Below are 27,431 nucleotides of genomic sequence, written 5' to 3'. Positions count from 1 at the left end.
AGGCTGCTGCGCTCTGGCTGCTGCCAGCGTAGTTCTGCTAAGTCGCAGGCCGTTCCGTGGAGCACTCTGGCTTTGGGCCTGCGAAGCCTGCCCCTAATCTGCATACTTTAAACCCGATCACGGCCACAGGTTCAGGCTGCAGGCTTCGTCTCGTTAATTCTTAATCAGCTTGGCTAGTGGCGATCACTGGTAACAAGCGGCTCTTTATTGTTTGTTGTAATCGCTATGGTAACCAGGGGCAGCTAACCTGTAGTAAACTAACCCAGAGGGAAGGAGGGCCAGGGCTGGCTCTCCTTCAGTCCATGTGCTCCTGGGGCTTGGGAACCGGCAGGGGGGCGAGGCATACTACCATGGCAAAGGACAAGCAGTGATTATTTGTAGGGGAATCCCTGCGATCCTCTGCCCCTCCCATCTTTAACTCTCCACTCCCTGCCTCTGCCCCCCCGGAATGCTTCCCCTGCTGCCTCTGTCTTTTGTGCTTCACTAGCACCGTCCTTGGTCTGCAGTCCCCCCCGCCACTGGTGCCAGACACCTCGCTGGTCCCCACAGACACAGCATCCATTAAGGCTGAGATACAGCTAGGCAAAAAGGCAGGAAAAGCCGAGGAGCAGAGTGCGGGAAGGGGTGATCACCCGGGAGTGGCGGTAGGACAAGAGGCAGTGGCCTGAGGTAAGGAAGGGAAAGTTTAGGCACCAAGCTTTCTAGAGCACGGGAAAGAGTTTGCATTCACAGGCCCAGCATGAGCGGCAGCCCAGCAGGCTTCTTGCACACTCTGGCTGTGAGCCCAGGGATTGTGGCCTCAGAGGCTTTTCTCCTGCTCACTCAGTCTCTGTGCCTGCCGCCCCCAGTGCTGGCCTCTGCCCCAGCCGTGCTGAGCACACAGCACTCTTCAGCCTCCTGTGCCTCCCGGAGAGCTGGAGATGCCCTTACGAGATTCCTGCTGGGGTGAAATTCACCTCCACATGGAGAGACAGCTTCAGGCGTGTTCCAGGACCTGAAGTGGGAGTTGGATGATGTCCAGGCCTCACATGCACCCTCTGCTCCCAGGAGAGCTGTCTCTTTAAGGTAACAGGAAAACCCCACTGCGCTGGCATTTCCTCCCAAACACTCCCTGGGAGCTGTAGCAAGGTAGCCGTGGTGCCCCGGTGCCATGCCATGTGTCTTTCAGGGTGTACCACATAACCCCAGGCATAGAATCATAGTGTAGGGCTGGAAGGGACTTGGAGAGGTCTTCTAGTCCAGTTCCCTGAACTCAAGGCAGGACTAAGTATTACCTAGGCCATCCCTGGCAGGGGTTTGTCTAACTTGCTCTTAAAAATCTCCAATGACGGAGATTCCGCAACATCCCTCAGCAATTTATTCCAGTGCTTAACTACCCCGATAGGTAGGAAGTTTTTCCTAATGTCCAACCTAAACCACCCTCGCTGCAGTCTAAGCCCACTGCTTCTTGTGCCATCCTCAGAGGTTCAGGAGAATAATTTTTCTCCCTTATCCTTGTAACAACCTTTTATGTACTTGAAAACTGTTATCATGGCCCCCCTCAGTCTTCTCTTCCCCAGACTAAACAAATCCAGTTTTTTCAATCTTCCCGTATAGGTCATGTTTTCTAGACCTTCAATCGTTGTTGTTGCTCTTCTCTGGACTTTCTCCAGTTTGTCCACATCTTTCCTGAAATGTGGTGCCCAGAACTGGACACAATACGCCAGCTGAGTACTGTGACACTTCTCCTGTCTTGCTGACAACACTCTAGCTAACACATCCCAGAATGATGGTTGCTTTTTGCTAGTGTGACACTGTTGACTCATATTTAGCTTCTGATCCACTATGAGCCCCAGATCCCTTCTGCAGTGCTCCTTCCCTAGGGAGTCATTGCCCATTTTGTACGTGTGCAACAATTGTTCCTTCCCAAGTGGAGCACTTTGCATTTGTCCTTATTGAATTTCCTCCAGCCCGTTTCTCCAGCATGCAGATACCCAGCTGATAGTGGCACTGCCAGTTACTGTGTCTGTTATGGCTTTTAGGATAATGCTTGGCTGGCTGGCTGCTCCTGAGCTGGGGCAGAACAAGCTGGGCCCTGCCTCGATGCTGGGCAGCGCCTGTCCAGTTTTGCCCCAACAGTTCTTGTAGGCCACGGCCACTGACACTGAATTGGAGTCTGTCCTCAGAACGCATGGCTTCAGCTGGCTAAGGAAGGCCACCCTTCAGTAGGAGACACTCCCCATATGTCATGCACATCCCTGCAGTCCGGATTCGAGCTGGGAGCTGTTACCCTAGGAGATGGTGAGGGAGGCTCATCGGCAAGTGTCTGCCTCTCTCCCAGTGCTCAGAGCACTTCCAGGTGAGGGAGAGTTGGCTTTCTGTTGTGCATCCCGATCTCCAGGCTCAGCCGCTCTAGCTGCAATCCCATGTGGTGCCTCAGAGCAACTCTGGGACTCTCTCAACCCCAGCACAGTGGAGCAGTTTCCTAAACACTGATTTGCAGCAGCTTGTTAGCCAGCCGGCAGGCTCAGGGCAGCAAATTGTGCAGCAGGGTCTTTCTGCTCTGGAGGCCGTGGTGAACCGATGAGCGGTGGCTTATCTGCATGGCCTCAGGGCCTGCTGGGCTGAGAATACCAGCCTCCAACGGAGCATGTTCTGAAACGCAGTGCGTGACCAGCACCACAAGCGGCTCATCCCCTGATGGGGTCAGCGAGCGGCGGGCACGCCTCATAGGATCGGCGGCACATTTCATCCCAGACATAAAGTTGCCTCTTGCAGCAAATGCAGTTTGGGGATTTAAAAAAGGCATTTTACCCTGCTCAAAATGGCAATGTTTTGCTTCTGTGGCCCCGCCAGAAATTCCCCAGCAGTCAGTGATGCAGGGGGCACCTTTCACCCAGGCCTGGGAAGAAGAAAGGGCCTTCCCCTTTGCCAAAACCAGGGTCATATTCCAGCCCATCTGCCAAAGGTTTGCTGCAGGTGCCTTTTAGCACCGAGTCTGTGCAGTGGAGGGCAGGGCCTGTACTTCAGACAGCTGCTGCTCAGCTCCTTCCACGTCCCGCCAACAGCCGAGGCCGAGTTTGCAGTGGGCAGTCACACCATTTGCTGCACAGTATCGTTTCCAAAGCAAAACTCAAGGATCCGGATTCTGCCTGCAGTAAAACCTGCCCCTGAGCAGCATGGGTGGTATGCCCTGGCCTGGCCTAGCCTTTCCCAACACCTCCAACAAACAGTGATGCTCGCGCAGGGTTAGTCTGGCTCTTGTGTCTGTTTCTCTCGCACCCAGAACCAGTCGCAGGCAGGCCTGTCAGTTTATTAGGAGGACACAGAATATGCCAGAGAGCTCCAGTGCCCGATTCTGCTGTCACTTCCTCCTGTGTAAATCAGGAGGACCCACTCTGAGTCAAAGGAGTTGCACCAGTGGAAAACCAGCAGTTGGTCAGTTAGGCCACATGCATCTTCACTGAACACCGAGACGGTGACCCCCCAAGCGTCTCCCAGGTGCAGCCATGACCCATGACCACACAGGCTGCAGCTCCGGAGGATGCTGGGGTTAGCACAGGCCTTCATTATCTGGCCTGAATCTCCCACTGGTCCACCAAACAAATGTAAAAAGAACCTACAACGCCCCAGCTGAGAGCCAGCAGCTGGTGCAGAGACAAGTGGCCAATCCGGAGGCCACTGGCATATGGCAAAGCAGTTTACTCCCATCTTCAATATGCTGAAAGTCCCAAATCACCTGCTGAATTAAGCAACACTGAAGCCTGCACAGCTTAACCCATTCTAGATGACTTGGGAATTGGCAATTATGGATTTAAAATGTCGTTCCCATGATTAGCAGGTAATCTGCTCGAGTGCCATTAGCTGTGATTTCATTAACAGATTTAAAATGTTAAAAAACAGAAGCATACTTAAGTGCTACCCACAGCTGGGCCCGTTGTGTGCGTGTCCATGTGCCGGCTGCTCTGGAAGCACTGGCCAGGAAGCCTGCTGCAGGGGCAAAGGAGTGCCCGGGGTGGGGGTGTGCAGGGGGTGGCAGTCTGTGTAGGGTGGCAATAAGTGTGGTATGCACGCAGGAGCAGCGGTGCACACAGGGTGAGGGCATGAATGGGGTGAGTGTGTGCCGGGGTGGCAGATTGTGGGACATGGCAGGAATGGCAGTGTGCCTGGGGCGGGGCTGTGTGTGGGGCAGCGGTGTACACAGGAAAGGGGTGTGTATGAAGGCAGAAATGCTACGGGACCGTGATGAGGTCGGCCTGCGTCGCCTTTCCAGAAAATAGCTGAGTTACATGGGATGAGTCAGTGCATCGTCTCAGCGTTCATTGACCTGCTTTATGAAAGATTCTGGTCCATGGTGCCTAGTTGCTTTCCACTCCCAGTGCTTCCCGCTGTCTCGCTGAAGGGACAAGGAACACAAGGGTGGCTCTTGTGCGTTCACAATAGAGAGAGGAGAGAGAATAAAGCTTTTCCATGGTGAGAATGGCACTCACAATAAACAACACCCAAAAAAAAGATCTGTTGTGATGCCGACACCCCCAGGTAGCTGGTCAGTAGCAGAGATTGAATTTTGGACCACTGGATCTTTACGTATAAGCCTCTGCTGACTGAGCTAAATGATCCACTTCTTTTGGTAATGCTGTAGCAGGCTCATCGCTCTGCAGTTGGTCTTGGCACCTCTAGAGGAGGACAGCGCACAGCACCAAGCAGACATGGCTCACACAATACAATACAAAAACTCATAAGTGAAAGCTCTCCCCCAAGCAGAGCTTCTACACCGACAAGGGAGACATGCAGAGACTCCCTGGAGTCTGCTAGGGACTTTGCTCTTGGGTTCTGATCACTTGAAAAGCTAGCGCAGTGAGTCTGTGGGATGGCCAAGGACAGAAGCCAAGAATCCAGGCTGCTGCTGCAATGCCCCCAGACGGTGATGTGAAGGCAGCTTAGCCATGTGCAGTAGGAATCCAGCTCACTCTGTGCCCTGCTTCTTCTGCAGAGGGCGCGGGTGTGTTCCATGGAAAGAACAGTCTACTAGCATTGGCTCGAGGCAAGTGCTGGCCCATCTCCCCCACGCAGATCCACTGATTCCCCTGATTTGCCCTGGCCCCCCATTCTGTTCCTAGGCATCTCTGCAAAGCGTGCCAGGCCTGGCAAACTTTTGTGCGGTGCTTGCCCAGGCAGTGCTCAGGTTGGGGGTGTGGGGAAGGGCCCAGGGAAGCATCAGGTTCCTCCGAGCCTCCCTCACCCCGTTTGCGTTTTACGCGTGCTGTGGCGAGACGGGGGCGGTGCAGGGCCGTCGTCGTTCGAGCACTGCCCGAGGGAGAGCAGCGAAAGGCGCATCCCGGAGCACAGCCAGAGCAATGGGGTGGAACTGACAGAGGACAAGGCAAGCGGGCTACGGCGCGACGCCTGACCCCAGCTCAGATCTCACCCAGTCTTCACACCCCAAGCCCAGGCAAAACTGCCCCTGAGTAAGAAGAGTGTAAGGGCGGGAGAGAGCGTGGCTGAGCCCAGATGCGGCTGTGGGACGGGCTCCCGTCCAAGGAGCGTGTTGGATGTGCACGCCTGCAGCAGCCCACCGCGCACTGGTTTCGAGGCAGGGAGGGTGGGCCCACTGTGGTGTGAGAGAGCAACAGCCGGGGGTGCTGGTGTGTGCTGCTCTCGGCCTCGTGCCACGCGTGGAGCTCAGGGACTTGGGCTGAGGCAGGGCCTTTCTCAGGACACTGCAGGAGAGCCCGGAGACCAGCGTCAGAGCGGGGCCCATGACACGGGGCGCTGGGCAGCGAGGACCTTACTGCAGCGTACTCAGCACTGGCCGGCCAGCGCCTAGCTTCCTGCTGCTTCCTGAATGGCAGGGGGTGGGCAGAAGGCTGGCGACCAAAGGAATGCGAGCGAGTGTGAGCCACGCAGGCATTTGAGCTGGGAGCTGGTGGATGGCTAGGGGCCCGGCTCGGCTGTGTGGAGAGCACGCTCAGCCTCAGCCCTTCTCACAGTTACAGGGATCAATTATTAAGGTGCCTGGGATCTTTTTGCTAACAGAGCGGAGTATTTATTGCTCTTCCTTCTTAAAATATTCAGCAGGTTTTTATTGAGGGCTTAAGAACCCAGCTCCGCAGGCGGCAAGCCCCAGAGCCAGCAGGGCCAGGCTGGTGATGGATGAGTCAGGGGCTCTGCAGAGACGCTGGCTGATCATGCTAACCCAGAGGGCGAGGATGGGCTGTGGGGAACTGCCCAGGGGACTCTGGCTAGCAGCAACCAGGGCTGCAAAACAGGCTCCCTATCCAAGTTGCCCGCTCCAGGTTTCCAAGTTGCTGGTTTCTAGTTGCCAGCCTCCCAGCTGTCCCCAGGTGCGTTCTTAGCTGGCCGTCACATGCAGGGTGCATGGCACTTGGGATGGTCAGGGGTTAGCACCCGTCACCTCCAGGTCGCTGCCTGAAATCCAGCCAAGGGCTAGTACCGTCCCATTAGGAAATGAGTTTGGGGTCTGGGTGCAGGTGCCCACACCCAACAAAACCCCACCCCTGCTGGGCAATGGTCCCACGGCTGGCAGCGTGCCCTGGGCAGAGGACAGGTAGGACTGTACAGTGGGCCCTTGCTGATCAGAGGGCGGTTGTGGCTGACGCCCAGGCTGCTGCTGCCTGCTCTGTCTGTTTGCTGAAGCCCACTGCCTGCCCAGGGCATGGTTCCCTCTGGAGCCATTAGCAGCCTCTGTCACTGCCTTCTCCTTCACGCCCACCTGCAGAGCACAGGGCAGTGACCCGGCGAGGCACCAGCTGCTTCTCTGCTCATCCCCCAGCACCATCAGTGCCGCCTCCGGGGCCCAGTTGCCCTTTTCCACCTGCCAATGCCTAAAGGAGATGGCTTAAAACTGCCCTGACAGCAGGCTTCTGGCTCTCGCGCCTAGGCATCCTGGGCCAGACTGGTCCCTGGGGGTAACGCCTCTAGGCCAGGGTGGGCTTCCCCAAGCCTAAACAGACAGACCCCTGCTAACAAGCACTGACTCAGTGCTTAGAACTAGGGCAGGAGCTGAAATCACAAAATTCCTGGTCCCTGGCTCCCCAAGCAGTTACCTCCTACTCCTCCGTTCCCCTCGCCGGTACGCGGGCCAGGTTTTCTCTGCTTTGCAATGTGTTTCCACCAGCTGCACCATGGCTCCATAGCCTGCTCAGCTGTAGCGCCCTGCCCCCTTCCCGGGCAGGACGGGCTGTGGAGGGCCTTTACAATCCCAGCAGCCAGGTCCGGCCGGGGCAGCCACAGCCCGTGCGCTCACCTCCCTGTTTAGACAGGGAAGCAGGCTGGAGTTCTCGTCCCACAGTACTCTATGCGTGTGTGTGTGTGTGTGCACGTGTGAGAGTGCATGTGAGTGTGTCTGTGTGTGTGTGTGTGTGTGCGTGCGTGTGCATGCGTGTGAGTGTGTCTGTGTGCACGCATGTGTGCGTGCAAGTGTGCATGTGTGTCCGTGTCTGTGCGTGATACGAATTTGACACCATAGGCTGACTCATGCTCAGTGCAACGCCACCGAGTCCCAGGGATTTACACCAGTGATGGATTTGGACCAGAGCTCTTTGCTCCTGCTGACTGTGCAGCAGCAACGTGCCCGTCTGCAGCCCGTCGGGCAGTTTGCAAACACCTCCTGCCTTGCAGCCACTGATGATGTTCACTGCGGCCCCTGGGCCATGGATTCGCCCTGCGCAGCTTCGGGTGTGCCGTGCTGCAGCTGCAAGCGCCAGTGCCCCCTGGTGAGGCTCTGCAGACGTGGTGCCGGTAACCTGCAGCTGCCTGGCGTTGAGGGGGAGGAAGGAAGCTGGAGCTTGTTGCATGAGGGACATGAAAATCAGTGCTCTGGAGCCATGGGCTGTGGCTGTGCGTGAGGTGCAGGGGAGCTGCCATCCAGGCCAGAGCGGGGCGCTGGAACAGTTAGTGTACTGGGGTGCTGAGAGCCCGTGAACCGAACTGTCAACCTGCATACGACGGAAACCACTTCAAACCAGGGGGTGCGACTACGCCTCCAGCGCCCCGAGTTCCAGAACCCCTGGGCCAGAGCTGACTGCACGCTTCACGCAGGTGGATGTGGTGCCGGGGCTGGACGTGAGAGAGAAAAGGGGAGGGTAAAGGCAAGGAGGACAGGCCGTCACACAGCTAAGTGTAGTTACCTCCTTATGTTTACAGCGGGCTACTAAAAGCAGACCCTTGGTAGCCCGCAGGTCTCAATTTCTCTTGATATCCCAGGGCTTTCTCTGGGGGAATTTCTTGCTGGTAAAGTGCTGCGTGATGGACACCTGCCTGATGGACACCTGCCCCTATGCAGCGAGATAACCTGTGCGGGCCTTTCTCAGAGCTGGGTTCTGGCCTGTAGTGCAATCCTTCGCGGGCCCTCTGGGACTGCTGGGGTGGTTTGAATAGGCCCCGTCGCTCTCAGGCCGCTGTGCCCAGGGTCCCTGTTAAAGCCATGCCCGGGTCGGCCTGAGCTAGCTCACAGGAAGGATGGTGTCCAGAATAATCGGCTGGCGGAGTGAGCGGGCGGAGCCTGAACTCCCCACCGTGTGTCCTCGTTATAAAGTATGAACAAACTGCAGCAATGTCATTGGGCTTCCCCCACTCACTGGATCAAGGAAGGCAGTGCTGCGGGGCAGCTCTGTTCCCGGGCTGTGCTGCCAGCTCGCCACGTGGCCGTGGCCAAGCCTTCCTCTCTGTGTGCCCAGCCGTCAGAGGAGGAGGAGAAGCGTCCCTGGCACTTGAAAAAGGGGCCGGGGGAGACGTTCTGATGTGGGCAGATTGAACGTGCCAGCATTGTACTGTGCTGGCCTGAGAGCTGGCTGTGTTCAGGCCAGAGCCTGGCGAGGGGGCTGCAATGAAGGAATTCTTCTTGCTGCATTGCACCCCCACCGCCAGCTTTCCTGGCCAGTTTCTGCATCTGGTGGTTGACTCAGAGGCCAGCCAGCCCCCACCCATAAAGGGATGTGGTGCAGGGAAGGGGCAGGATTGGGAGAAGCCCTGCGAATCACCAGACCAGAACATGACTCGGTCCTGTCTCGATTCTGACCTCCTCAGCCTGTCCCACGGGGCCACGGCGCTGAGCCGAGCAAGCCAGGTCACATCTGCCCAGAAGACTTGGTGACTAGGGAGAGAGGGTGTTTGAGCACCAAGGGCCGGAGTCCGCTCCCGGGGACACCAGTGTCCTCGTGCAGTTGTCCCATGGACTCCAGCACCGTGAGTGTAAAGGAGGCCCAGGCTGGCACGTGGCCCTTTCGAACAGGCCTGCTCAGCGTGTGGCGTTGGCACAGCCCTGGCCACGCTGTGAAATCAGGAGACTCTTCTGCCCTGGGCGCACACAGGAGATTCAATCCCGCGGGGAGGGGCATGTCCCAGGGCTCTGCTGGTGGTGGGAGGGGGCTGACTGGACAGTACCTAGCAGCATGCCTACGCCCTGCCATTGCTGTGTGCCCCACGCAGCATCTGCCCCCAGGGCAACAATGCCACGTTGTGTGATTGGTCATCTGGTGCCAGGCCGACCACACCTGCCGTGCTCAGAAATGCCTGTGCGCAGGGGGAATGGATGGGTCAGGAGGAGATGGTCACTCTGAATTTGGGATGAGCCCCTCAGAGCTGCAGGCGCTGGCCCCTGGCCTGTCGGTAATGTCCGGCTCGGGTCACCAATCAGATTGTGACAGAGGTGCTGGAAGCCTAAGAAAATAGCTTCTGGCCATCTTAGCACATCCCCAGGGAGCGTGTGCAGAGCCCACCCCGAGCAGCGCATCAGCCAGGAACAGGGCACGTGGGGCTGGCAGCACCATCCTGCTTTCAGTCCGGACTGGCACCGAGCCTGGGAGCTGGCGAACTTTGCTGCCCTCTTTTCACTGGCTGTTGTACTCCTGGGTCCCACCTGAAAGGAACCAGAGCTGGGAGCTGCCTGCGGGTGAGCCCATGCTGCCGCAGCGTCCGCACCTTGCACCCCGAGCGAGGGGCCAGTCTGCCCGCTCCCGTTGTGGCCAGCATTGGCTTGGGTGTATTGGTTAAGCCACCAGCCCAAGTAATTAAGTTCCTGGGTGGGTTCTTCTGTATCATCCCAATTATTTCATTACAGCTTCTTCCTCTGTTGTGATGGGCAGGGCCAGCTGCAGGGTCTGTGTTGATTGGATGCCTAATCTGCTTATTTAAAAATACTGCTAAATTGCAGTGTCCAAAAGCAGCTGAAGGAACAAGATTAGCCTAAGCACACTTATTAATGGCATGACCTCCCGTGGCGCTGCTGCATCTGCAAGGGAGCGAGAGGAACGCCGAACGGAGAGCGGGGCAGGGCAGGTGCTGGGGCTAACTGGCATAATTAACCCTTCTGGAGGATGGCTGGGCAGCGGCTGCTCCCCCTGCCTTTGGCACGTGCTCTGTAGTCAGTGCATTGCTGTCTGCCACGTGGCCTGCTCGGCCTCTCTGGCCACCTGGCTCCTGCTGGCCCCATGCCACTGAGCGTCTCCAGCCAGTTCTGCGTCCTTCCTGCTCTTCAGCCTGTCTGGGCATCACGTCACGCCCGTGCCCGCAGGATCTGACTGCTCGTGACACCAGAGAGAGTTGGGGCCGTTCAGCCACTCACTGGCGATTGAGTCCTTCCCCTCCCCCATCCGTGGTCCCTGGGCTCCCAGCTTTGTCATTTATCCTGCGGGGATGCCTGTGTCTCTGTAGGCATCTCCAGCCCATGTGCCACTCTCTGTAAGCATGTCCATGTGGTGCGGGGCGTGTGCCTGTCCGGGCAGCATGGGGTGTGTGCGTGGCTGGTGTTTGGGAATCCCCAAGGCTGGCTGGGGGACGTGGCATTGTTATTTAGACTGTGGGAGCCCTGCAGCAGCCCCGTCAGTGACTTCCCCAGCTGAGCAGAGAGCCGCCCACCAAACAGCCCCTTGCCCTGGTCAGCAGGGACTGATCCTAGGGCCTGCACCACCAGAAACTCCCTTCTCTACCACCAGAGCTACAGGAGTAAATCTGTTAGCAGCTGTAGGCTTTTATCCTCCATGCAGACTAGCCACTAGAAAGGGGTACTTAAATGATGACGTGTGTGATGCTAAGCAACCCTGTATTCACACCCTACACCCCGTGTACTAATCTTTGTATGGCATACACTTTGTGTGGAATCATTTGAAAACTCATAACTCGCTGATCGTTAATGTTTTGTGTGATGTATGTACGTGGTGGGTGTTAGGAGTTGTGGCTATAGGCTAGAATTATGACTAAAGTGTGTTTAAGGCAGGCATGTCAGGAGGAGTTGGTAAACAAGTCTGCACTAGACAAAGCCTGGTCTGCACTGCAGAGTTAGGTCAACACAAGGCAGCTTACGTTGACCTAACTATGTCAGTGTCTACTGTAAAATGTCACTCCTGCAGATGTAACTGCCCCATTACCCTGTCGTAATAACTGCACCTCTGCAGGAGGTGTAGTGCCAATGTCGATGTAGTTGGGTCGACGCTGTGTCAATATAGATCCTGTGTTGCTTACATCGACTGTGACTGGCTTTCAGAAGCTGTGATCCCACAATGTCCCACACTGACAATATAGTCAGGACAAGTGCGGCTTGTGAGGACACACACCGACAAGGAGCGTAATGTGGACACTCAAAAGCACTTTAATTGCTGTGGTGGCTGTATGCAGAAGTACCTTAGCTTGACATAATTTTGTAGTGTAGACATGCCCAAAGGAATGTGCTTTCCCCACCTGGGAATTACTTCCAAAGCACTTTGAAAGACAATGAGAATCTATTTACATACCGCGTACAGAAGAATCTGTTTCAATGGTTTACTGGCCTATAAAGATGGCAGGGGCTGAAACTCACGTGATAAGCTATCGACTCAGTGGTTGTATCCAATGTATTGTATTACAAACGTGGATAGAGCGAAGTCTTTTCTGAAAGTTATTGGCACACTGGTGACTAATATCTTTGGGACTTGTCTGTATTAACACTCTATGAGGAAAGATGGTTACTGAGTGATATTATGCTTTAAAGTCTGTGGTGAAATAGGAAGAAAGAAGCTGTCTCCCAGACAGGAGGAAATGTCAGCTCTCTGCTTGTCTCTGATGTAAATTAAGCAGAGTGGAATCAGAAACAATGGAAGCCCCATTTACACAGAAATCATACAGGAGTGGGAAGCCGACAGGAAGGGAGGAACAGCATGAGGAAATCCTGCCTCTTGAAACAAGTTCATTGAACTTGGGAAGATATAAGCAAGGAGAGATGCCCTCCTGGCCTCCATCACTAGGCAGACACAAGGGAACAGAGCCCCTGCAAGCTGAGAAAGGCGGGTCCTTCACCCAAGAGGGGGTTAAAGTCTCTGGGAACTGAATGTGGGTGAGAAACCTGCTTAGGCAAAGAGTAAACCTCACTAGATTTAGCTGTAGACCTTTAGGTTCATTTTCACTATTCCCCTCTAACGTTATTCCTTTTACTGGGCATACTTAGCCTAAGGAATTTGTTTTATTTTTACTGCACACCAGCTCAGTGCTGTGTCTGCAGGGCAGGGTGTATCCACCCAGTTAAGTTAAGCAGCTGTGATGTGTTTTGTGTCTCTGGAGGAACAAAGGGCCTGTATCATTTTTCTGAGCTGTCCAGGAGAGGGCCGGACATTGCAGAGCACACGGTTTGGGGAATCTCCAGGACAGGGAGTGTGCTGGGGTCCCCTTGCTGAGTGTAACCCAGGCTTGTAGGTGCCAGAGTGGGGCGGTGGGGCTGTGGACTGGCTGCTGGGGTCACAGGTGCTGACTCGGGGCTGCTTAGCACACACACACACACTCAGGTGTGACCTGCATGCTGCCAGGCTGCTTGTGAGTATCCCAGGCTGGAAGCTGCAGCAGCAAAGCACTGGGAGGTGCCCAGTCCGGACAGCACCCCAAAACCCATCACACTGTGTCCAACCCACTGGTCAGTCACGCCCTGGCAGGGTGCAGGGGCAGCTGAGCCAGTGTGTCGTGCCCATGGGGGTCGTGCCATAACAGGGCCTGGGGGCATCTCCACATCACTGATGACAACTGCACGAGACACAATAGTGCGGAGCAGTATTTTCCCCAGCTGTGTGGATTGGTTGGGGGCCGGGCAAAGGAAGATTTGAGGCAGCCTGCTCCCCAGCCTGTATTGTTCTCATTTGCAGCAGCGTTAGTGCCCAGACCAAGAACGGTGCCACACCCCTCTACCTCGCCTGCCAGGAAGGCCACCTGGAAATCATACAGTACTTGGTGAAGGACTGCGGAGCCGATCCCCTCGTGCGCGCCAGCGACGGCATGACCCCACTCCACGCAGCTGCTCAGATGGGCCATAACACCGTCATCGTCTGGCTGGTGAGTGCTGCCAGCGCCAGGATCCGACCGGCCAGCGGGGCGTGGGGCACTGCCCTCTTCCCGGCTGTGTGGCAGGCGATCGCCCCGGGGGGCAATCTGAACACAGGGCAGGGGTTGTTCTTCGGGCTTTGTGGGTGGGGTTTAAAGCAAGAGCTTCACCATGGCGATGCTGCTGTAATTGCACACGCCAGGTTTGCACATCCCCGTTTACAGGCCCATGGAATTTGCACCCAGTTTCACAAAGCAGGGGGGAGGGAGCCTACAGGAAACTCTGCTCCCACTGATTGCAGCTGAAAGGAGGCTACTGCAGACTAAAGAGCCGTCTGCAGGGCCGCACCTGCTGGGCGGGAACACACTGCTGATGGGTGCTATGAGACATGAGCTGGCTGCCAGCTGATGAGAGAGGGAGGAACTTCCCTCCAGAATGGTCTAGTGGGGGGCGGGTCTTTTCCTGCCCCTGAAGCAGCTGGGGCTGGGCACTGCCCGGATGCTGGGATGGACGGACCATGAATCTGGCCTGGTCCAGCCTGCCCCTGGGCCTGGTGCAGGGGGTCTGGTTACAATGCAGTGGGGGTGTCAGTGGGGGATGTCCGGTTCCGTGGGACATGGTCAGATCCTTGCACCGCCCAGGGACTGTCGAAGGGCTTGTCTGACAGGCAAGTCGCTCCGGGGTCACTTGAACTGGTTTTGGCACTGCTAGAGTCCCGCCGGCGGCGTGGCTGTGTGGGTGCCCTGTGCTAGGACAAGAGCAGCCACCTGGGGTTTAGCTACCCTGCTCTGAATCGACTGGAGCTGAATCCAAGCAGCTGCTCCGACACCGGAATACACAGCCTCTCGCGCTGGGTTCATTCACACCTCGCCTTTGTGCTGTAGACGGGCCCCAGCCGCCCCTGCCAGGGCTCCTTCCTGAGCTGCTGGAGAATCCAGGCTCCTGCCTCCACTAGCGCAGAGATACCAGACGCTGCTCGCTGGCAGGGGGCCGTGCTGCTGGTATCCTGCAATGCCCGTGCTGGGTCCCAGGATCTGCTGGAGCTGGATGCCAGCGTGCCCGGCAGCTGGCAGCTGCTGTGTCACTCAGTGGACGGGGCTCGGCCCATGCAGCCTCTCTCTGCACTTTACAGATGAGCTTCACCAACATCAGCCTGTCGGAGCAGGATGACGACGGCGCGACGGCCATGCATTTTGCTGCCAGCCGCGGCCATGCCAAAGTGCTGAGCTGGCTGCTCCTGCACGGGGGAGAGATCACCACTGACCACTGGGGGGGGACGCCGCTGCACGACGCGGCCGAGAATGGAGAGCTGGAGGTCAGTGGGCTGTCCCCTGCGAGGGGGGCACAGAGCGAAGTTGCTGCAGGCTTTGCCCTGGGGGTGGCTGAGCTGTGGGAGGAAATGGAGCCTGCCTCGGGGGGGCTGGTGTGATTGTGATCAGACGTGTTCTGCAGTGGGAAAGCTCCAGTCAGTGAAAACTCATCGAAGGGTCAGGGAAATGGTGGCATCCTGCCATGGCATCGTCCTGCCACGGCACCGACCTAGCCCAGCATTGGCACATCAAGGCATCCTGGCACTGCCCTGCATGCTACAGCAGCCTTGCCAGAGCATCCCAGCACAATACCACTCTATACAATAGCTTGGCCTGGCACTGCTGTGCCACAGCACGCCAGCAGGATATTCCACGGCCACTGCACGCTGGCCCGGCACCGCCCAGCTAGAGCACCCCAACACAGTGCCAGCCTTGCAGGGCACCGCCACACAACGCCACCCTCTGTAACACCCTGGCACGGCACTCTTCTGTCCTGGGGGACCATATTGAGTGGGGTCCAGCCTTGCCACCTCCCTGCCACCGAGCGACTGGTGTCTCGCTGCTGCCCTCTGAATTCTCCCCCAGCTGGATCGTTCCCGAGTGGGGCCAGCCCTCCCTCACACCCTCCTTGTGTCTCCTTTCAGTGCTGTCAGATCCTCGTGGTGAATGGTGTCAACCTAGGGGTCCGTGACCAGGATGGCTACACGGCCGCTGACCTCGCCGATTACAACGGGCACAGCCACTGCGCCAAGTACCTCCGCACCGTCGAGAACATGGTGCGGCCCCGTGCGCTGCCAGCTCCCGCCGCACGGCCCTGATGCAGCAGCCTCCCCGCTCAGAGGGGCACGCCGAGCTGCCGGGAGGAAGGGGGTAGCAGAGAGAGGCAGAGGAAGGGATGGGGGCTGGGCACACATGGACCAGGGTGGGTGCAGCTCTGGCTGCTTTTTGAACTCGTGTCGTTTGCTGAGTTCAGAGACGGGAGCTAACTTCAGAAACGGCTCAGGGCTGGACGTTCAGTAGCAGCAGGGCCACATGCCCTTCTCCTAGCACCGGTGAGCTCGGCAGCTCTGCCTTCCCTGCCAGGCCTTGTTCAGCTGCCCTGACAGCCGAGAGAACCAGAGAGCACAAGGCCTCCGAGAGCAGGGGACATCCACAGCCCACCCCAGCCAGCACCAGCAATGCAATGTGGAGACTGCAGGCAATAGCTGCAGGCATTACCCTTCCCTCCAGCAGCAGGGCCTTTCCCCGAGCACAGACGCACGCCTGCTCCCAGGTACTGGGCACCCTGCTGTTGGAACCAAGGGGCCCCGGCCTTCCTCCTGGCCAGAGCCTGCTGTGGGGTTGGTTGCTTGACGATGCCCATCGCTGGGTTTCCGCCGGCCCTCTTTGCTCAGCAGCAGCTGATTTGCTGGTAACTTGCTGGCGGTTGCCGAGCCCCTTTATGTGCTGAGTGTTGTTGCTAGAGGGTGGTTAGCATCACGACCCGTTCCCAAGGGACGCTGTGTCCTGCCACGCTGCCGGAGAGGGCTCTGCAGACCGTCAGGTGGTAGCTGAGCAGTCCTGGTGCTCTTCCCCTGCTCCAGCTCCGCTCTGACAGACAGAGTCCCAGGACACAGCCCTGGAAACCAGTATCACTTAGACGCTCTAATTATGAGGGCCAAGGAGAGCATGGCAGCTGGAGTCTTACCCCGAGAGCGGGCATAATGAGTGCCACGGGGGCTCCCCGAGGAGCTGGGACACGTGCCCCTGCCCCATGGGGGGAGCCAGGCTGCTGCTTGTTATGAGCTTGCCTCTGACAGGAGAAGGTGCCCAGCTGTTCCGTGAGCGTGCCACAGCAGGGAGCGGGCCGCCCAGGAGGAGTCTCCCAAAGCCACCGGGCAGCCATTAGCATGGGCAACGTAAGCTGGGTCTGTGGGCACGGGTGGGGAGGGGGGGGGCGGAGAGTAGGAGCTCCTTGCTAGCCCTGCCCAGTTAGTGTCAGTGTTTCTGCAGCCCAGCCAGGAGCCCTGGGCTGGCCTGAGGATGTGGGACTCCTGTGACCTCTCTCAGGGGATGGAAACTGAACTTTCTGCCCAGGGCCTTTTACAGAGAGACTGAGGAGCAGCTGGGGGGTGCTTTAACCCTTTGCTTACCCCTGGGCAGCTGCCCCAGAAGGAAATCCTGTCCTCTGGTGGAAAGGGACACATTGTCTCAGTGACATGGCGGAGTCCTCCAGACCCACGTAGGGCTAGGACCATGCTCTGTGCCTCCAGCTTCCGCCAGGGCAGGAAGGGTCTGTGGCTTAGGGGCCCTTGCTGGCAGGGGCAGGGGCAGGGGCAGGGGCAGACGTCCGTGTTTCATGCAGATCACATCTGCCAGACCCCTGCTGCTGGTGTGGGATTCAGGGAGCAGAGAGTCATCGTAGAGCATGGTCACCAGATGGCCTGAGGCCAGAGCCATGGGATGCACACTTATGTGGGATATGCAGTTGGCCCTCAGAGCAGGACTGGAATCCTTTGCGGGGAGGGTCTGGCTGATCTGAGAGCAGGTCTGCACTAGAAAATCTTATTGACACCCCTGAAAAATCCACGCCCCAGAGCAGCAGAGTTAAGGCGAGCTAAGTGCCTGTGTGGTCAGCACAAAATCGACAGAAGAATTCTTCCATCAGCCTAGTTACTGCCTCTCGGGAAGGTGGGTTACCTATGCCGATGGGAGACCGCTCTTGTTGACACAGGTAGTGACCATACTGAATCACTACAGTGGTGCCACTTGCTGTTGTAGTGTTTCAAATGTAGTCATGCCCTGAGACTTTCACTCCACTTGTGTTACGTCTCTCACTCACCTGGGCAGCAGAAAATAAATCTCAGAGCTAACCCACTGCTGCCCGGACATCCCTGCTGGGCTGCTCCCTGGGCATCATGCATGCCCATTGAAAAGCAGTTGGTAGAAGACCTGCGTGTTTCTTGGCAGAGGTCTCGTGCTCTGTGTCTGATCCTCTTGCTGCAGAGAGGCAAAGGAGGAGCTTCCATCCCTGCAAATGCTTTGTCTGCAGGAAGCATGTCACCTTCCCTGTGAGCAGAGAGAACAATCCAATGCTGTTCAGTGAAGGGCCCGGGAGTTCATGAGTCAGGGACTACAGTTGGTCCCAGGGGGGCAGGGCCCTGGGATGTGGGAGCTGGGCACAGCAAGCAGGTTGCCGGGCTCCTCACTGGAGGGAATTTTTCCTTTGCTGTGGACAGAGGAGGCCCTTGCCCCTGGATGCTCATGCAGGTCCCCTGAGGAGTAGGTGTGAGCAGTGCAGGTGGTCTGTGACAGGCAGGTCATTGGCTCCAGGGCCATGTTTACACCTTGTGCGCTCCTAGGTGCAGCATCTTCAGCGCCCATCCCCCCCCCCCAGCTGATTTTTGAGGTGACGGGAGCCAGCTCTGCACAGGGGTTGGGGGCTGGGGCGACTGGCTCAGCCAGCTCCAGGGCAGGGGAACACGTTGGCCTCTGGGCTCCCGCTTCCGGCCTGGCCAGGGGGCAGAGCCTCAGGAGGAAGAGGGGGAGGAGCAGGGGGTGGGGTTCCAGGAGCGAGGAGGAGCAAGGGGCGGGGTCAGAGTTCCCGCACTCATGTGGGGCTCCCAAGTTGGCCGAGGCCCCACTGTTTTGGCACCCCAAGGCACATGCCTACGGTGCCTCACTGGAATTCCGGCCCTGATTGGATCCCCTCCCGGGCAGCACCAGCAGCACATCATGCAGTCGTGGGAGTCGCCCTGTTGTCTCATTTCAGCAGAGCCCCCAGAGTTCAGCAGCTGAAGCTGGTGGTCCTGGGCTTTGGCCCATCCCTACTTATGAAGTGTGATCCCTCTGATGTCCCACTCGGGACCAGCGGGCAGCAGATTAACTGTCAGCTAATGAAACTTTCGGGGCACGTCTCTGCATGGCTGCAATCAGGATTACACTGACTTGAACCTGGCGCTGTTCACTTGCCGTGTCTCTTTGGAGCTGTTTGCTGAGACCCTCTCAGGTCTTGCCATTAGCACTAAGCGACGCTAGTGAGTTCCTGGCTGCAGCCGCCCATTTCCCTGTGACTAACCCAGCCTGCGTGTGCTTGGTCTGCAGAGCGTGGAGCACAGAGTTCTGTCCCGAGACCCCTCCGCCGACCTGGAGTTCAAACAGCCTGATTCCGGCATGTCTTCTCCCAACACCACCATGTCTGCACAGCAGGCGCACTTCGCCATTGGGTCGCCAACCAGCACCCTCTCCAACTACGACTCCTGTAACTCGAGCCAATCCAGCACGGGGGAGAAAAGGAGCAGCCAGCCCGGGGGTCAAGGATCCAGTAAGTCCTGTACCGCGAAGGGCTCGCTCGTACCAACCAAGAGTAGATTTGCTCTCACAAAGCTACTGCCCAGAAACGTGTCTGGAGAACAGAGCCTGGCTGTAGCGCAGCAGTGGGCAGGGCTGGCGGGAGACAGCTGGGCACCGAGAATTCCCCAAAGCCCCACACACAGACAGGTAAGGGTGTCCTGGGTCAATAGGTCCAGGGGCCGAGCTGCTTATTGGGCCAGTGATGGTTAATAAGAAACACCCAGGAGTTGCTGTTCCATTGACATGTCTCAAGCTAGATGAGACACAACTGGAGGGTGGGTTCTGAGGGCTGTCATTGATCAGGAGACAGGGATTGGCACAAGGTTTTCAGTAACTGCAGTGCCTCCCTGTCCCCTGATTGGCATCCCCTTGTCTGCAATGCCCCAAGAAGAGAGAAAGCTCCAGCCCCGTGTTCATGCCAGTCTCTCAATGGGGAGCTCCCCAGGGCAGCACCAACCTTGGCAAAAACATCACAAGAAGAAGAGCTAACTCTTCAGCTGACTTGCAGAGAGCGCAGTGGGCACCGGACACTCTCCCGCTCTCCCAGGGCTCTGGGACATGGTGCCTGGGCCGCTGTGGCTGTGGATGGCAGTGGGGCCTGGCCATGCAGATGTGAAGTGCACAGGGGGAGGGGGAAGCTGTCTGTGGGACAAGCTGGCAAGAGCTGAGGCTGGCTGGATGTTGCAGTGCCCATGCCTTGGGACTCTGATGTTGCCTCCTCACAGCTAAAGCCACTCACGTTTGCCTAGAAATACGGTGCTGAGTCTCAGTCGCTGTAACTCAAATGGCAGGGCACGGGAGCTGCTCCGGCAGCTGCTCCGCCATTCTTAACAGCTAGCACCGTCTGCCCGAAGGAGAGCTGGGGTGGCAGGCATAGGGGAAGCTTGGGATCATGGCGCCTTGCCAGCGCTGTGCCCCGGTTTCACTGCTTGCTGTATGCAAGCCTGCTTCTGCTCTTGGGGGTTGTTAAATGTTTTGCTGCTGGTGAAATACTCAGGCTGGGACTCGACTGCTGCACTGCCGTCTGGTGGAAACGCCGTGCCTGCATCAGTGCCAGACCCTTTGGCTCCAGTCCTGGCACAGGGGCGTGAACGGTAAAGCACCTGCCCCGAGTCAGCTGATGTGACATGTACCGGTGTGCTTCCAGTCCCGAACCCTCAGCACGGTACATGAAGCGGCTCTTTGGCCAAAGCTCTGGGTTGAAGGCAGGTCGTGGTCACTCCAGCACGCATGGCGTGTCCAAGCAGTATTTCTGCTGCTGTTATATAGCGAGTCTTCGGGTGCGACTGGCCCTTTGCAGACGTGGTTTGTCTCCCCTACAGGGATACTCGAGACGACGATAACGGACATGCAGACATACATGGACATGCTCAACCCAGAGATCCGGCCGAGCGATGGCAAAAGGGAGGGCGAGGTGCCCCTACCACCTCCCCCCAGCTTTCCCCCTCCTCCTCCACCTCCCAACTCCAAGCTTCCCCCACCTCCTCCCGGCTACCCAGCGCCAACCCCCCCCGAGGCCCAGCACACAGCGGAGATGTATGTGCAAGCAAAAAACAACCTGCGTCACGTGGAGAGCGAGGTGCTGAAGAAAGAGGTAACTCCCATAATGCTGCGGGGTCCTGTGGAGCCACTGGGACAGCGACCCTCTGCAAAGGCCCTTTGCCCCATGGAGGGGCAGACGCCCCCCTCCCTGCTTCAGGAGCCGTGGCCGCAGTGGTGTTGTGTGCTGGGTGCGCCCGGCAGGGCCGGCGTGGCTCAGCTGTGTGAGCCATGAGGGTCCTAATTCCATGCCAGGGCTGGTGAGGTGGCAGTGATGTGGGTGAACAGCACGGGGGGGAGGGCCGTGGGCAGACGCTCCAACACTCTCTGGAGAAGCGAGGCCCCTGGGTCAGGAAGCAGGCGCAGGACGTGCCCTGTGGGGCGGCAGGAGAAGGGGGTGGATGGTTTGGGGTCTAGGGTGGGTCCCGAAGAGCAGGGGGGAGAAGGGCACATGTGGAAGACGATCCACCATGTCCACCCCCCCTCAGAGCTGAATGTCCACCTGCCTTCCCCAGCCCCAGCCGCAGGGTCTGACCGAGAGCCCCGGCCCCAGGCCTTGGGGCTCCTGGGCAATACGCGGGCAGGGCCAAAGGATTCTCACCCCCTCACACGCACTGGCTGCTGTGGGTTGACGGCTGCATCCCGAGAACCCCCTGGAGTGGAGGGCTGACAGGTTTGACCCCCGATTGATGGTGGTGACAGACTGCTCCCCCCCATCCAGGGTGGCCCAGGAGCTGCGATCAAGCGATCAATCAAGCAGTCACTGGCTCTTGCGGCTAGAGTCCCAGCCCTGGGATCTCGCCGTCAGGGCCCCCACATGGGGGTGGGGTGGAGAGTACACTTTACCGGGGCCCAGAAGCCCTGGGGGACCCGACCCAGGCTGCAACCCCATTACCGTAAGGAAAAATGTTTTCACATCTCATGGGATTGTACGTCTGGGATGAGGGATTGTGGTATATGTGTGTGGGAGGGGGCCCATGTTACACGTTTGTACTGGGCCTGAAAAAATGATGCCTGGGCCTTGCCCGCTGTGGACATGCCCGAGCAGCTCCTGCTATCGATGGTTGGGCCCAGTCAGGAGCGGGGCCCCCTGGTGCCAGTGTGGAGCCAGAGGCGACGCCTGCCCCAAAGAGCTTACAGTCTCACTGGAGCTACAACGCAGGGAGCAGGCCAGGCACCTGGCAGGATGGGGCGGGGGTGGGGGTGAGAGGCCTGTGGCTTGCTCTGTGCTCTGCTGGAAGCTCTCACACAGTGCGCCGTGGGGGGAGTGATTCATTTTAAATGGAAATACAACAGCACATTGCTGCTCGCCGTAATGGCCGCTGGCCACCCGCCTCACCCTCCTCAGGTCGGGACAGGCCCAGGACAGCTGGTGACGCAACAGCTAAAGCCTCAGCTGCCATGAGGTATGGGGGCGGGCGGGAGCTAGGGCACAAAGGGGAGTCTGGAGACACCTGTTCTTCTGGAGCCTGGGTTCCCTCCTGGGACGAGCCGAGGGAGAGCCCCCAAGGTGCCATTGTCTCTGCCAGAACCTTTTCTCTAGGCTGGGGGTCAGTACAGGACAGGGAAGCAGGACTCGGGGGGCCAGAGCTCAGCACTGCGGCAGAGACAGACCAGCATCCTGACTAGAACGTGGCCCATCTGCTCTACAGGGCAACCTGCAGTTGGTAAAATTCTCCCTCTGCTGCTGCAGCCTGGCTCTGCGCATTTGTGTGTTGCTTTCTCCCACTGTTGCTGACTGACCCCTTGCTGTGTCCACGCTCTGGGACGCTGCTCTAGCAGCATCACCTCTCCACGGGTGGACAGACAGACTAACTTCTGTCCCCTGCTGCAAGTGCTCCTGGGCCTAGATGCTGTGTCTGGTCCCTTGTCTGGGGCTAGGGCGCTCTCCCAGATCCGTACTGCAGGCTGGGGTTTGTCTGAAGCTGTGATAATTGCGCCTCAGAAGAATGTTGATTAGCCAGGAATAAAAGTGCCCCCCGCGGTCCCGACCCGGTATAACAGGGAGCAGGACGAGCCCCTCCCTCCCTGGGCACATGCCCGGCGCTTTCCCAGCCTGCTCTCTTAGTGCTGGATACGGTCCGGGCTCCCAGCTAGGGCTGCGGGGAGATTGCAGAGGTGAGCGTGAGCAGGGAGGTGAGCAGAGGTGAACGTCTGAGGGGGGGCAGGGAGCCTGGGAACCACAACAGTGGCTCTTTGTGGAGTTCCTTGGCGTCCGCGTCTCTCCCATGGGCTGGGCTTGGAAACATGATGGTCGAGTTTCTAATCTGTTTAATTGCGCAAGGGTTTGTCCGGGGCTGGACGGAGCCAATTACGGCTCAGAAGGCAGCTCCCCTTTGTCCAGAGGCATGCCCCTGGATGTTCCTGACCCCAGGGGACAGCACCCCCCCTTTGAAGAGTCCCTTTACATTTTGCATGAGGTTAGTGTGCACGGACAGCCCTGGAGGCTGAAGTCCTCTGCATGCCCATGGAATGGCTAGGGCGGCAGCCGTGCCCTGCCCGAAGGCCCATTGCCAGGGTGCAGGCAAGTGCAGTCTTCCTGGCCCCTCCCGCCGTGTTCTCAGCTGGGATGGGATGCGATGGGCTGACCGATCCCCTGCTGGAGCTGGGCAGAAACCAGGGCTACACTGACACCCGTTGCTCAGAGGAGAGGCCATGCCCCCCCGGCCCCAGCCATCTCCACACACCGCTACTCCCGGGCCATGACCGTAGGCACAGGCATGAACATGAAAGGTGTGAATGTGGTGCCATTTAGGACTCCACGGTCGTGCGCCTGGTGCTGTCGGCCAGGCCTGCTCCAGGGTCCCTTGGGGCCCTACTGCAGGCCAGTCTCAGCACAGAAACCCCGGCATGGAGCCGGGTGACCCTTAAAATCCAGCCCCTTAATGCTAGTAGAGCGGGGGGCTGGCTGTGTGGGAGGGGGGTGCCAGAACCAGCCCTGCAGCACAGCCTGCTGAGACCCCTGCCTCACGCCTCCAGAAGCTGAGCTCCCGGCTTGGCTGGCTCCACATGCCCGGTTGCTTTATATGGCAGCCAGAGCAGGCTGGGGTGGGGGAGGGGGGGCAGGTCATTCCACGCAGATGCTGGCTGGGTGGCCCAGAGTCAGCAAGAGCATCCAAGGCTCTAGGCAGCCGACTCCAACCTCTCCTCCCCCCAGGCGTTTCCCTCAGGCCTTGCCTGATCCTCCCAGCAAGGCAGAGCCGTGTTCGGGGATCTAGTCCAAGACAAAGGCTGCGGCTCCTTCCACGCTCCCTCATGAGCCCCTCTGGATATTGTCACGTGGTTCTGCCTTCTGAGGCCAAGCAAGGCCTGGGACCTCCTGGCTGTGGCGTGGCCCATTCAGCGTCCCCCAGCCCCGGGTGTCCCGATCTCTTCCTTGAGAGGGGTTTCCTTCCCAGGCTCCGAGATTACCAGCAGCAGCCTCTGGGGCTGGGCTCTGGCACAGAGAAGTGAGGTGGGACACCATGAGTTGGCCCAGGTGTAAGCCTTGGTCTGGGGTGAGAGCCAGATCCTCTCGGTCCCCATGCCCTGTCCCACTGAGACCCCGCTTTCCCTGCCCCAGATGAGCCACCCAGCGCCAGCTCAGGTGGTGGCAGCGAGGAGCTGTGCAGGCCGCATAGTCTCTCCTCAGGGTTCATGTCCCTCAGAGCTGGCCCTGCAGCCTCTTAGGCCAGATTCAGCTCATGACCACCTGTGCCACCCTCAGGCTCCGGGACCCGCCTATGTCGTGTGGTACTGACTGGAATGAAGCTGCCTCTCTGGACAGACAGAGAGGGCTCTGGTACTGGGCTTCCCAGGGCTGGGGCGGTGCGGAATCCCCTAGACGTGCGCTGGGATGCCGGGCGAGGGCCATGGGCACAGGGGCAGGGGCCAGGCGGCACTGTCGGTTTTTGGATATGGCTGAGCGTTTGTAGAAGAAACGAGCCTATAACAAAGTAAAGCCTCCTGCGCCGCACTTGACAAGCTGCAACCACTGCACAGAACCTCTGGTGGCAGCTGGATTGTGTCGCACAGAGAGCGTCGCTAGGAAAGAAATACACAAGTGTCCAGTTTCTCTGCAATGCGACCCCCTGGCAGCTTAGTGGAGAAGACACAGCTCAGCACTCACCAGGCCCCAGGGCTCCCAAGAGCCGACAGCAGCAGCTTCCTGTTCCCGTTGTCGCTACCCCTGGATCGAGGGCAGGCGGGAACATTTCCTCCTGGGGCAGCCCAGGCAGCAGCAGGCTCTGGGCTGCTGTGGGCGTCCCATCCACTTGGGACATTAGCTTGAGAGGAACAGCGGATGTAATGACACTCCGCCACCTCCCAGGCCTGTCCCAGGTTGAATGGGTTGACTTCTGGTGCCCGTTTCTGATGTCCTGGGTTGCATAGGTGGATGGGCAGCGTGGGTGGGTGAGAGACACCTTGGGAGGCACGAGATGAAGCTGTGACCCGCCCACCCTGTGTGACTGAGGCTCGCAGCAAGGTGCCCTGTGACCCCTGCCCACACCCCTCCCGCTCCTTTAGTTTCCTGTCAGGTGCTGTGACAGGTCCTACCCCCACCATGTCCTGGTCATGGTGCTGTCTTCAGGCTGCTGTGTCTGGGTGACACAGAAGTTTGGAGGCTACCCAGGGGCAGCAGCTGGCCCAGCAGCGCTGAAATGCCGTGTGTTCTGAAAGCGCCAATGACCCCAGTGGCCAGGGGAGAGCCCAGGCTCCTGCTTCCCCCTGAAACTGGCCCCAGACAGAATCCCCAGCTGCTGTAGATGTCTCTGGGCCAAGGGAGTCCCTGGTGCTAGTTACATTCCTGCAAACAGAGCTAGGCAGGGCAGAATTTGGACAGCTGGCCCTAGATGGGCATGCAGTGCCAGGGGAGTAGCCAAACGGCCAGGAGATGTGACCCCCTGCACCAAACCGTGTCCCTTTCACCAGAGCCAGAGCCAGCCAGCTCCTGTAACACCTGGGCTGGAGTGCCCCCACCAGAACCATTTGGTGTCTAGAGCCCATTAATCAGCTCTCCCAGGGAACTATGCCCCACCCCCAGACAGATGTGCCAGTCCTGGGGGAAAACATCCAAGCAGGGAAATTGCCCTCCTGAGTCTCGGTGGGGTGGAAATGTATCCCTCAGCGGAAGAGTTAATGACGCCTTCCCCTGCATGATCTCTCCATGTACAGTGTCTGAACTAACCCAGATCATGATCCCTGCAGTGGGAGGCTTATTAACTATTGAACACGCCTCCTTTCAGCGCAGCCAGAGAAAAGAGACACCAGCAGCTGAGCCAGCCATCAGGGAAGGAGAAAGCCCCTTGACAATGAAAAGACAAATAAGAAGAATAGGGCAAAAATGCTAAGGGCTGTAACATGAGACACAAATGCTGCAGAGCAGGAAGCGCACTTCCATTTCCAGGCCATGGGGCACTTCTTCCTGGAGGGAGAGCTGCCCAGGCTGTCTTTCTCCCAGCAGAATCCCTGCCGCCTCCCTCGGCCAGTGGCTAGGGGTAATACATACAGGTGCTTGTGCAGTTTTATATGTTAGTCTAGTAAAGAATCTGTGGTTCCACTGGGCTTTATTATACCTGTGCACAGCACATCTGTGTGTGCTGCAGAGGTCTTCTCTGAGCCATGTGGCTGAGGGCAATTCTGGAGATACAGGAGCCAGGCAAGGTGCTGACATCTGTGTGCTGCCACCTCCTTCCAGGAGCATTGTTCACTGGTTGTTGGATGGCGGGCAGTATTCCTGCACGGGACATGGCCACTCACATCCTGTCTCCTTTCCACCTGTCTCACGCAAAATCCTCCCCACCTCGAAAGGATGGGGGACAAACGGCTGTTACAGTGTGCACATCACCCAAGGGGTCTCTGTGTTCTTGGCCACTGGAGCCCAGGTCTGTCATGGCCAGCGCTGCCTCTTTGCCAGCAGCCTTGCACTGAGAGCCTTTTCATGCAGGTGCTGGTAGCAGAGGCAGTTCAGACCTTCTGCTGTGATGCGTGTGATCCATAGCCACCCCCAAAGTGTCAGTAACGGGGACCAGCCGGAGAGGCTCTGCCTTGCCCAATACCCCTTTGTGGCAGCTGAGAGCAACTGGGATGGGAAACTAGCACAGCTTCTGCAATGCAGTGCAAACACAGCACCCTGATCACAGCATGTCCTGGCCAGCTGGTGCCTTGCAAGCTGGAATGGGCTGAGATGAACCTCAGGGCTGGCCAGCGCTCAGCGCCATGTGGAAAGAGCTGGCATCGGGGCAGTGACTACACGGCTCTCCCAGAGGCCCCAGGCGTGTAAAGCGTATACATGGCACAGTGTAAGGGGCAGAGCCTGGGGGGTGAAAGCCCAGGAGAGGTAGAAGGGGCAGAGAAAATGATCCCTGGAGCCAGCTGCCCACTCCGGAAGAGAGAAGGCATGAGGAGATGGCGTTCTTGCTCCACCACCTCTTTCGCCTCCAGGCCTGCTCCAGTAACAACTGGCCCCCCATGTTACAAGCCACCATCTCTCCTTCTGGATGCCTGCCTCACGTGCTGGTATGGGGCTTTTGTCTTCCAGCACCCGCTCCAATCCAGCCCCAGAACATTGCTGGAGTCTGGCCCCATGTGCCCATATAACTGTGGCAGTCCCCTGGGCAAGGAGACCTGTGCTGGTTACAGCTCCTGTGCGTGGAGTTTCCTTTATCGTTATGGAGTTTCTCTTGGTTTTGTTCTCTATCATGGGGGTGGCAGGGGAGGACGGGCTGAGGGTGTCTAGCGGGATATTGGGGGCAGACGTCTGCCAAAGGGCCGTTTGCATCTGCGCTGTGCCATGTTACTGTGATCAGCACCGTCTTTGGTTGTTATTCATCATTCATTAAGACTTTGTGGTGCCTCAGGTACTCCTCTGGGACCCTAGATGTGCCCTTTGTGGCTGTCCTGGGTTTTCTCCTGCCAAAGGGGGCAGTGAACCCAGCCCAGCAGCCAGAGAGCCCAGACACCTGCTGGCTCCCATTGTTCTGCGAGGCATC

At 58.2% G+C, this 27,431-nt stretch overlaps 2 protein-coding genes across 3 annotated transcripts in view; one reads left to right on the top strand and one right to left on the bottom strand.

Annotated features, from left to right (window-relative positions):
• The window catches only part of RPL22 (ribosomal protein L22), a 382,415-nt gene that overhangs the window by 314,483 nt on the left and 40,501 nt on the right, over nt 1-27,431 (bottom strand). The gene's annotated exons all lie outside the window — the stretch shown is intronic.
• The window catches only part of ESPN (espin), a 77,420-nt gene that overhangs the window by 16,734 nt on the left and 33,255 nt on the right, over nt 1-27,431 (top strand). For both annotated transcript variants that reach the window (XM_067567064.1, XM_067567063.1), the window contains exons 3-7: nt 13,104-13,290; nt 14,412-14,594; nt 15,234-15,365; nt 18,673-18,892; nt 20,244-20,515. In XM_067567064.1, the coding sequence (XP_067423165.1) occupies nt 13,104-13,290; nt 14,412-14,594; nt 15,234-15,365; nt 18,673-18,892; nt 20,244-20,515 (994 nt within the window). The remainder of the gene's footprint in view (nt 1-13,103; nt 13,291-14,411; nt 14,595-15,233; nt 15,366-18,672; nt 18,893-20,243; nt 20,516-27,431) is intronic.

The sequence above is a fragment of the Emydura macquarii genome, unplaced genomic scaffold (genome assembly GCF_026122565.2).
Source record: "Emydura macquarii macquarii isolate MOO-44397 ecotype Brisbane River unplaced genomic scaffold, CSIRO-AGI_Emac_v2 contig_2768, whole genome shotgun sequence".
Lineage (NCBI taxonomy): Eukaryota > Metazoa > Chordata > Testudines > Chelidae > Emydura > Emydura macquarii.
Note: the sequence above shows the minus strand (reverse complement) of the source record. Positions and strands in the feature narration are given on the sequence as shown.